Source organism: Mustela erminea, chromosome 1, assembly GCF_009829155.1.
Source record: "Mustela erminea isolate mMusErm1 chromosome 1, mMusErm1.Pri, whole genome shotgun sequence".
In the NCBI taxonomy this organism is placed as follows: Eukaryota; Metazoa; Chordata; class Mammalia; order Carnivora; family Mustelidae; genus Mustela; species Mustela erminea.
Window position 1 is genome coordinate 220,013,926 of NC_045614.1, and position 11,023 is coordinate 220,024,948.

At 50.0% G+C, this 11,023-nt stretch overlaps 1 protein-coding gene across 6 annotated transcripts in view; it reads right to left on the bottom strand.

Annotated features, from left to right (window-relative positions):
- MCM3AP (minichromosome maintenance complex component 3 associated protein) overlaps positions 1-11,023 on the bottom strand; it is a 49,866-nt gene extending 38,843 nt beyond the window's left edge. For 5 of the 6 annotated variants that reach the window (XR_004289126.1, XM_032357819.1, XM_032357799.1 and 2 more), the window contains exons 1-7: positions 10,903-11,023; positions 8,868-10,186; positions 8,079-8,302; positions 5,505-5,583; positions 5,124-5,268; positions 3,450-3,640; positions 242-381 (exon numbers count right to left, since the gene is read on the bottom strand). Coding sequence is in view for 5 of the 6 variants with exons in the window: in XM_032357819.1 (XP_032213710.1) it covers positions 242-381; positions 3,450-3,640; positions 5,124-5,268; positions 5,505-5,583; positions 8,079-8,302; positions 8,868-10,086 (1,998 nt within the window). In the remaining variant the exon portion in view is untranslated. Of the gene's footprint in view, positions 1-241; positions 382-3,449; positions 3,641-5,123; positions 5,269-5,504; positions 5,584-8,078; positions 8,303-8,867; positions 10,187-10,902 lie in introns of those variants that run through there. The other variant, XM_032357793.1, reaches the window with a different exon arrangement.

An 11,023-nucleotide genomic window follows, 5' to 3' on the forward strand; every position in this document is an offset into this window, starting at 1 on the left:
TCCAGTCAGCCTCTCCAAGTGCTCCACGCACGCCTCACGGTACCAGCCCCTTAACGTGGAAGTCCGTAGCAGCGACCCTCTAAATCCTTGCCACCCTCTAAAAAGGTAAATGCCCAAATCACGTACCACTGTGTACCAGAATTACAGAAGAACAAGCCCCTCCTATATATCCCACCCGCACCCTGAAGATTAAATACGGACAGGGGCCTGGAGAGGAACCCAGAGGGACACAGGGCCGCACCTGGTCAGTCCCTGGGACCACTTCAAACACGCTCAGCTGACTCCGGGTCTCCCGCATGTACCGCTCCTTCTCAGGACACATGTCTGGGCACGTCCCAACGAAAGTCCTCGCTTTGTCCAGGTCGGTTCTTTTCACCCGCGCTAAAGGACAAGTAAAAAGGAAGAATGAACCACACAGTCACTGTGACGATAAAAGGAAGAACAGAATGAAAGGCCAACGCCACACACAATGACAAGGAAGAGCCTAGGCCTAGAGAGAGGGAGGCGCGGCCCATCACGTCGGCACCAGGGCACCCGGAGGCCTCGTCGCCTCGCACAGCCATAGGCCTGCACTCCATGACACGGCGGGGCCGGGGGGCAGCAGACGTCACTGTCCCTGGCTCCGCAGCGGCCTGAACAATCAGCAGTCATGCTGCGTATGTTTGTTAAAAAGACCAGTTTGCCGACTGTAAACCCCAAACACACTGGCTCTCTCACTCGGTACCTTGTTGCGTCCACTCCAGCCCGCTGGTGCTGTGGAGCGAAGCACCTACAAGAACACCTACGAGAGCCTGGGTCCTGAGTAAACGAGTCTTACTGCCTACAGGGTTAAACAGTTCCAAAAGCATCTTTTAAGTGAGATGAACTACAACAACCTCAAGCTTAAAATACACACATTTTTATCTTGAAAAATTTCAGTATGTACTAATTTTATCTGGAATATAAAAATCACCAGGTCAGTGACACGATGAACAGCTTTCACTCCCATGTTAAGGAAGCACTGTGACGAGTCCACTTACTCACAGCTTCCAGAAAGAGTAAAATCCTACAGCTAAAATTTAAGAAAAACTTTGCAGGGGTTCCTGGATGCCTTCGTCACTGAAACGTCTGCCTTCAGGTCAGGTCATGATCCCAGGATCAAGCCCCATGTCCGGCTCCCTGCTGAGTGGGGAGTCTGCTTCTCCCTCTCCCTCTGCTGCTCCCCCTTCTCCATTTCTCTCTCGCGCTCACGCGCTCTCTCAATTAAATAAATAAATAAGGGGCGCCTGGGTGGCTCAGTGGGTTAAGCCGCTGCCTTCGGCTCAGGTCATGATCTCAGGGTCCTGGGATCAGGTCCCGCATCGGGCTCTCTGCTCAGCAGGGAGCCTGCTTCCTCCTCTCTCTCTGCCTGCCTCTCTGCCTGCTTGTGATCTCTCTCTGTCAAATAAATAAATAAAATCTTTAAAAAAAAAATGTACAAAAGTAAAAAAAGTTCGCAAAGAAAAGTACAAATACTTTCTCCTTTCATGTGTGATCATTGCACCTATTTTTTAAAAATCAACCAAATACTTCTTTTTTGAATAGGTCACATATGCACATGAGTTATATTCCAAAGGTATAAAAATGTTAAAATCCCCTCCACCCTGCACCTTGTTCCCTCTCTGATCAAGGTGAACAGACCCTTCCATCATCCTCCAAGACTACTTCGTGTCCCCACAGGCAGGGACACTCATGTGTGCATGGACATGAACACGCGCCCCCCCCATGTATACACAAATGTAGCATCCTACATACTTCCACACTGTGATTTTCTACTTCATAATATATCTACATCTTTGTCCATAAAGAAACCCGTCTTCTTCCAGGCTGTTTACAATCTCGCTATGTGGATAGTCAATACCCAATCTTTGTCATCCAAACAACTTGTGTGTGAAACACGTGTGCCCACACCACACACACACACACACACACACACACACACACACACGTGTGGGACTGCCTGCAGGACAGATTCTGCACATGGGACGACGCTGAGTCAAAGGCACAGGCTTTCCTAAGGCTGAAAGGTACTGCCGACCTGCCCTCTTCCGTGGGGCGCAGCCGTCCGCCGCCAGCTCAAGGACGCATCAGTATGGTGCGACAGGGGAGGCCCCCTCTGTGGGTGTAACTGGCATTACTCTCTGTGGTGGGGTGAGCACCTTTCCGTATGTTTAAAAACCAATTCATGATGGGGCGCCTGGGTGGCTCAGTGGGTTAAAGCCTCTGCCTTCAGCTCGGGTCATGATCCCACGGTTCTGGGATCGAGCCCCGCATCGGGCTCTCTGCTCAGCAGGGAGCCTGCTTCCTCCTCTCTCTCTGCCTGCCTCTCTGCCTGCTTGTGATCTCTGTCTGCAAATAAATAAATAAATAAATCTTTAAAAAAAAAAAAAATTCATGGGGGCGCCTGGGTGGCTCAGTTGGTTAAGCAACTGCCTTCAGCTAGGGTCACAGTCCCGGAGTCCCGGGATCGAGTCCCACATCAGGCTCCCAGCTCCATGGGGAGTCTGCTTCTCCCTCTGACCTTCTCACCTCTCATGCTCTCTCTCACTGTCTCTCTCTCAAATAAATAAATAAAATCTTTTAAAAATAAATAAATAAAAACTTAAAAACCAATTCATGACACAGTTGACCCTGGAACAACCCAGGTCAGAACTACACAGGTCCACACACACACAGATTTTTCATGGTACCATCAGTATATTTTCTCTTCCTTATCATTTTAACAACACTTTCTTTTCTCTAGCTTAATTTATTGTAGGATATGAAACATCAACACACAAAATATGTGTCGACTGACTGTTTGTTACGAGTAAATCACCAGTAGGCTATCGTCAGTTAAGTTTTTGGAGAGTCAACAGTTACTACGTGGCTTTTCGACTGCAAGGGCGCTGACGCCCCCAGCCTTGTGCTGGTCAAGGTCAGGTGTACTTCCTTTTCTGTAACTCTTCTGACCGCCTACTTGTTTCTCTATTGGGCTGGTCTTTTTCACAATGACTTCCACGGTCCTTTCTGTATCAGGGAAATCAGGCCTTAGTGATAGGAGTTACAGATTTTTCCCCTTGGTTGACATTTCTTAAGTTTCATTTGTGTGGACTTCTGTCAAACCAAACATTTGGGTTTTTGTTTAGTATGTGCTTTCTGAATGTCTAAAAATTGCCCTTTAAAATGTTTACTTTAGCATGAGATCAACAGTTTATGGATTTTCTTCCAAAAATAAAATGAAAGATACACCTGCCTTCTAGTCCACGTCCGCCACTCCCTTGGGAAACCAGTGCACAGCAAAGACTCCATGTGTTGTGCTGGAGGACCTAGGGTCTCAATGACAATGGGGCTCCATGGGCAGGGGGTGCTCCCTCCTCCCAGGTCCTACAATGACCTTATCATGACCGTAGCCAGGTCTCTGGACTGCTGCTGAGATGCACAGACCATACCTTGCCGCATGATTCTGTCCCTCTGGTCAAGCAGGCGGTACTTTTCCTCAGAAGTCTCAGCCACGGTGCCTATCAGGGTGCTAAGCGATGACACACACGGCCCGAGACCCTCAGAGCCCTCGGAGCCCGAGTCAAAAGGGTCCCCCTCAAACTGATGGGTCTTCAGAAGACTTGGCTTCTTCACTGGAGAACTACAAAGAAAGTAACATATCAAGGGCCTTGTAGTCATCAGGCACTTCTACCACTTCTGCTTCGGAATACTTCCATCATTCAAGAGTTTCTGCTCCTCCAAAACTGACAAGCTGCAGGCATGGACATGAGACATGTCTCGACCAGGCTCGTAATGAGCTGTTACTCTTTGTCATGTATGGATTTTGAAATATTCCATACTCTCTGGGTGCCTGGATGGCTCAGCTGGTTAGGCATCTGCCTTCGGCTCAGGTCACAATCCCAGGGTCCTGGGATCAAGCCCTGCATCAGGCTCCCTGCTCAGCGGAGAGCCTGCTTCTCCTTCTGCCCCTTTCCCCTGCTCACGCACACTCGCCCACACTCTCTCTCATGCATGCGCAAAAATAAATAAAATCTTTTTTTTTTTTTTTTTTTTTTTTTAGACAGTGAGAGAGAGCATGAGCGAGGACAAGGTCAGAGGGAGAAGCAGACTCCCCATGGAGCTGGGAGCCCGACGCGGGACTCGATCCCAGGACTCCAGGATCATGACCTGAGCCGAAGGCAGTCGTCCAACCAACTGAGCCACCCAGGCGTCCCAAAAATAAATAAAATCTTAAAGAAAAAATAATTCATACTCTTTAAAAATGAGATGCAACCACTTAAACAGTTGAAATGAGTATCTGTAGATTTCTATCTCCAAAAAATGAAATTCTGCTTGGGATTAAAAAAAAGAAATACTTTAACACCAGGAGGAAGTCACATGCCTACATGTTTTCACACGTCACTTCACTCCGGTAGAGGAATACACTAAACAGAAATGGGCAATGTCTCTGAGCTTCCCCACTTTCTGGCTGGCTTCCAACATTCGGGGAACTCTGATGTTGAAGGAGATAGGACTGGCTGGCGGGAAAGGAAAAAGCACAAACAAATCAGCAGCTACACTGCGAGCTGTGAAACGAACAGTGAGGAAACAGTACACTAACCAAAATGCATGAAGGGTCAAACAGAAGCACGGGGTGAGAAGGAGGTGGGGTCACGCAGGAAGGGGGTGCCTTTGGGAACAGAGTTCTACTCGGACGGGGAGGCCCCGTGCAGCACACAGCACGTGCCCACTCCCACCTGCGAGCCGGACCCCCAGCTCCCCAGCCATCACACGGCCCAGGGAGACCGCCTCACCGTAATACCCAGAATCTACAGAAAGTCATACTGGAAACTGCTCCAAGGAGCTCCTGGGAATACCTGATTACAGCCTCCTCAGGGCAAAGCTGCTCCCTCTACACGACACACACCAGGTGCCAGGAGAAGCACATGGGGCACGGGACTGAGCAAGAGAAACAAGGAGCCCAGGGGCTCTGCCCAGCCATCTCCCCGCTGCCCTCCCACCATGCCCTCCTCTCCCTGTCCCGGGGCCCCATTCAGCATGGCGCCCGCTTCCCTGCCAAGCTCTGGCGTGACTGCCGCCAAGCACACAGAAGCCGAAGAACCCACAGGAAGGACCAGACGCACCTTTTGTTCAGGAGGGAGCCAGCTGCGGCCCTCGCCCCGGGCTTGCCGAGAGAAGAGTGCTGAAAGGCCGTGTCCTCAGGGCCCTGGCCAGCTTCGCCGTCGCCTGGCTTCTTCTCCTTTATGGAAAAGGGCTTCTTGTTGGGACCTGAGGACACAAGAGCACAGAGTGCATGAACCACAGACCGCCTGACACTGGACTTCTTTACTCAGTTTGAAAAAGTAATTCTCTCTTCATTGTCACAAGGGGTTCCAGGGGAGCCCACAGAAACACTCAGAGACCCCGGAGGTACCGCCTGCCGGCCCACCCTGGCACCAGCCGAAGCTCAGAGGGTGTGGTACACAGCGAGCCGGAGACTACACCAAGAAGAACTGCAAACTCACTTATTTTCTTCTTGTGCCAAAAGATAGACATGTCTTTATGCAAGCCTTTCCCCTTCTTCCTAGCCAGGGCTGCAGATACCTAGAAAACAGTCCACAACACAATGTATGAGGACATCAGGCCAACAAAGGAAAAGAGATTAAAACCACAAAGGCAGGGGCGCCTGGGGGGCTCAGTGGGTTAAAGCCTCTGCCTTCGGCTCAGGTCATGATCTCAGGGTTCTCTGCTCAGCGGGAAGCCTGCTTCTCTTCCTCTCTCTACCTGCTTCTCTGCCTACTTGTGATCTCTGTCAAATAAATAAATAAAAAATCTTAAAAAAAAAACACACACACAAAGGCAGTAGCAGAATTCTGCACCATAGAGCGAAGCCTCCGACCCTATGTGTTCTGACCACGCAGTCTCCCTCCAGACACAGCAGCCACAGTCCTCGCCGCCCTTCCGCATCTCACAAGCGTGGATTTGCTCTTCTCCTTTTTGAAAATAATGACTTTACTGGAATAGAACCCACAGAGTGGCCTTTTTCGCATTTAGTGAGATGACTCTCATTACCTGATTACGCATACAGTAATGGAAAGATTGTCAAGTCACACCTGAAGACAAAAGGAAGAGAGTGCGCCTGGGGGGCTCAGTGGGTTAAGCCTCTGCCTTCGGCCCAGATCATGGTCTCAGGGTCCTGGGATCGAGAGCCCCACATCGGGCTCTCTGCTCAGCGGGGAGCCTGCTTCCCTCTATCTCTCTGCCTGCCTCTCTGCCTACTTGTGATCTCTCTTTGTCAAATAAATAAATATTAAAAAAAAAAAAGAGAGAGAAGGATACACATGGGATACAATTTATCACAAAAGGAACTACTTATTAGTGTACCTACAGACATACCAACAAAAACGTCTAGAAAAATACATCATACTAGGTAACGGTGTTTGCTCCTGAGTAACAGGAGAGATGAGGGTAATCAGGGGACCTCGGTATTATGCGTATCAGTGAACTGCTTACGATGACAACTGACATATTTATTACATTCATATTTTTTAGGGTTCAGCTAGAAGCACAAGTACATCTCAATACTCAAATAACTTAAAAAACAAAAAACAACACATATGACCCAGCAATTCCACTCCTAAGTACATACCCAGTAGAATTAAAAGAAGGGTCTTGAGATATTTGCACACTATCTTCATGGCAGCATTATTCAAAATAGCCAAAAAGTAGAAACAACCTCTGTCCGTCGACAGATAATAAACAAAATGTAACATATATTGGAATGTTATTCTATACAATATACTATTATTCAACCATGAAAGGAATGAAATACAAACTCATGGACAAACTTTGAAAACATGACGCTAACCGAAACAAGCAGGAAAATATTATACGATCCCACTTAAAAGTAATTTCTAGAACAGGCAAACTGATAGAGACAGAAAGCAGATTAGAGGTCACCAAGGGCTGAGAGAAGGAGAAAATGGGGAGTTACTGCTTAGTGGTTACAGTTTCTGTTTGGGATGATGAAAAAGTTCTGGAAAGGGACAGTGGTGATGGCTGTAAAACACTGTGAAGATAATTAATGCCACCATTGAAAAAAAAAATCAACAGAAAAGAATAAACATCAAAAGCCCCAAAGCTGTGTATGTATTTTGGCACCAAACTTCTATTCCCAGGAATTTAAACAAAGGATATAAGCCAATCAGAAACACATACATAAAATGTCCACAAATAGAAAACTGACCAAGTAGGTAACCACAACAGAATGCCACGTAGCACTTACCAATCCTATTCTAATGCGGGCTATTTACTGATTTCAAGCCTGGAAAGGTTACCAGACAGCATATGCAGTGTGATCCCATTCGTGCAAAACCAACATGACTACAGACTTGCCAAGATATTAACCAAAATATTCTTAATTGGTATCTTAGAAAACAGACTTATGGGTGATTTTGTGCCCCTTCCCATAGATTCAGTTTTTTTCTTCCTACATTATCATTTTTAAAAAGTATAAAGACATGCTTTCTACTTTATAAATTCTATACAAATTTATCTCTCCCAAGAAAATTCAGAAAAAACAATAAAGATATAAAGCCACATAATGTGAACACTCTTGTATGTACACACCCACACCAACACATTACGCACATGTGCTTATACACAGATTTATAGTCAAGGTATAACCCAAACAAGCAACGGCAGTTACCTCTGGAGAATGGGACGACAAGGGGCCCACTGTTTCTGGACTGTTGGAATGTTTAGTGATCATGTACTGTGACCAAATAAACAAGAAAACTCGATTTCGAAAAAAGTGCTGTGTGATTACAGAGCCACTCCCACTCATTGCAGAGGAACTGGACTCATGGAATCACTCTCCAGTATTTCTAGAACACTCATTCAGTAGGGACTGCAAGCTTTCCATGAGTAACTCCAAGTTATGAAATACACAGTGCTACACCAGCCTCTCCAGGTTAAAAATAAGATATTCGAGTACTTGCCCAAATTCTAGCAAACAACTGGTATATTAAAAAATAGGTTTTAAAGTGACAAAGTTCAAAATTTTTTCCATTCACATTAAATTTCTTGGATATACTCACATGATCAAAAAAATACACCACTGCAAGCTTTTTGCTGCGCCTGGTATAGATACGCTGCACTTTAGCAATTTTACCAAAGTGGTTCTCCAGAATTGTCCTGTTATTGAGAGAGTCGGGGATGTTCTTACACTGGATTGCTGTGATTTCAGTGGCAGACAAGCCCCCAAGACTGTCTGCGCTCTCGCTTCTTTTACTTTGACGTCCGGGCGTTCCTCTTAGAGAATCTAGGGATCAGAGAAAAGGCACCAAGACGGATCAGACGGGGCACCTAGGTGGTTCAGTCAGTTAAGCAGCTGACTCTCGATTTCAGGTCCGGTCATGATCTCAGGGTGGCGAGACGGAGCCCCGTACAGGCATGGAGCTCAGTGGGGAATCACAGCCTGCTTGAGATTCTTTTCCTTCTGCCCCTCCGTCTACTTGTGTGCTCCGGAAAATAAATAAATCTTTTTAAAAAATGTATCAGACATAACATTTCAATGTCTATCTACTGATTTATGTATTGTTAAGTAATCTCCACATCCAGGGTGGGGCTCCACTCATGACCCCGAGACCAAGAGCCACATGTTCTTCTGGCTGAGCCAGCCAGGTGCCCCTGAGATGTAACACTTCACACGAGACGCAGCACCTATGTAAGAGCAAAGGAAATGTTCACGTAAGACATGCTCTTAGTATGTTAGAATTCCTAGGGTTTACAGAAAATTCACTAGACCCATCAAACTAAGACCCAGGGAAATATACCAAAAACCTGCCAGCAACATTAACCGGGCGGCACCCGTATTTAGATCTCACCTTCTTTTTTCTCTCTACTTTCAGTTTCTTCCTCTTTATTCACACCTGGGAGCCGGGAAGGTGCCAAGACAGACGGACTTCCTCCTGGGATGGCCGCGTGGTCGTTCTCCCCAGATTCGGCACAGCCAATATCCTTTTTAGATTCCTTGTTGCCCAAACGACTTACTTCTTTATTGCTTTTGAAGACGTCTTGTATCGTTCGACCAAACAAGGTGCCTCCCCGGGGTCGATTCAGGCGGACAGGTCGCTTATCTGGAGGGTGATCTCCCCTGGACAAAGCGTCCACGTCTTCTGCCGCATCATGCCCAGGCCTCCTTGGGGACCGGTCCTGGTCCTCCTTCCTTTTCAGTCCTTTCGTGAGGCTGGGAAGTGGCTCCATCTGGGAAACACGGTCTTCACATCCTTGTCTTACACCTGTTTTGCTACCTGGGAACGGTTCACCCAGAGGTCCTGACGATACGGGGAAGTTAGTGAAGCTACTATTAGAACTTCCAAATAGTGACTTAGAGGTCCTCTTCTCTTCCTCTACATTTTGGTTTGATAAAGCAGAGGTAAAGGCAGATGATGAATTATTACTATTGACTGGTTTTGAAAAGGTAAAGTTTGAAGTGGCAGCTGAGCTGCTTGTCACCTGAGGAAAAGAAAATGGAGCAAGACCCCCAGGACCGCTACTAATTGGGTGAGAAAATGTAAAAAATCCGGAAGTAACTGAGCTCTGAGTTTTCTCTGGCTCAGATTCAGCTCCAAATATTGGTCTAAACACAGAATTTTCCAGAGGTTTAAAGCTAAACTCTGTTTTCCCAAAACCAGAGCTTGCTATTTCCCCACTTTCTTGTCCAAACGAAGACGTACCCGGGAAAGCCCCAAAATTGGGTGACTTAAAACTAAAACCTGGGTGTGCCGACACACATGAACTTGAAGACCCAGAGGCAGCGACAAAAGCTGGAGTTTGTTCAAGTCCAGAAAAGAGTCCAACGTTTGAGGTTTGGGAGAATCCTAATGTTTGTGCTGGAGAAGAATGACTTAGTCCAGAAGACGTGGGAAAGCTGGATACCTGTGAAAATCCCGAGGTTTTCCCAGATAGCGTATTACTCTGCCCAAAAGAAGAAGGCTGACCGAATCGGAAGGGTGGCTTAGCCTGAAATGTGCCTATGGAACCACCGGTAGATGCTGGGAAAACCCCAGGCTGCGGCCCGCTGAAAGGGTTGGCTGGGTTCATCCTCCCCGGCGAGGCGGTGGACGGCGAGGCGGTGGGCGCGCGACAGCTCTCTCCGCACACAGCCCGCTGCGGGGCCGGGGCCCTGCCTCCTCCTCACGCGCTGCAAGACAGAAGTTCACAGCGTCACGGCCACGTCCCGCTGGGAGCCGCGCAGACTCTGCAACGCGCGGGAAGAATTCAGGCTCAGGGCAGGGCCGCGCCGAGTCGGCTTCCCCGCGGGCCGGCGGGGCCTGGGGGCGGGCGCGCCGGGAGCGGCGGGGGGACCGACGACTCCGGTACCGGAGCCGCACGCGTCGCCCTCGGCCTGAGAGAAGCGGCCGTGACTCGAGGCGCGGGAACCCCGAGCCGCGGCGAGGAAGCGGCGCGGCCCCGCCCCCGCGGCCCGAGAGCTACAATGTAGCGCCGCGCGCGTCACTGTTGCAGTTTCCCCGCTTCCTGCTCGCCGGGTTCGCCGCGTCCGGTAATGGCTGCGCCCGCCGGGACTCGCCCTCGGCCCCGGGTCGCGAGTCCCGCTCGGCCGGCCGAGCCCGCCGGGCGCCCCGCACGTCTCCCCCCGGCGGTCGCCCCGAACCAGAAGCCGGACGCGCCGGCGGCGCGGCGGTACCCGCGGGGACCCCCGACCCGGCTCAGAGGACCGAGCGCCCCCGCGGAGCGGCCGCCCCCGCACCGGGCCAGGGCGGGACAGCGGAGGCCGCGCTCCCCGACAATCGCCCGCGCCGCAGGCCCGCTCCGCGGACGCCTCGGGGCGGCGGGGCCGCGGAGGCCGCGGGAGGAGGGGGCGGCCCTCGCCCAGGCCGGACCCTGCGCCGCGCTCACCGTCCGGCTCCGCGACTCGCAGGCCCGCCGCCCGCCGCCCGCCGCCGCCCCGGGGCCCCCTCGGCGCCCGGCTGGAGGCGCAGGCCCGGATCGCGGCCGCCGGAGCCGACCCTCCGCGGCG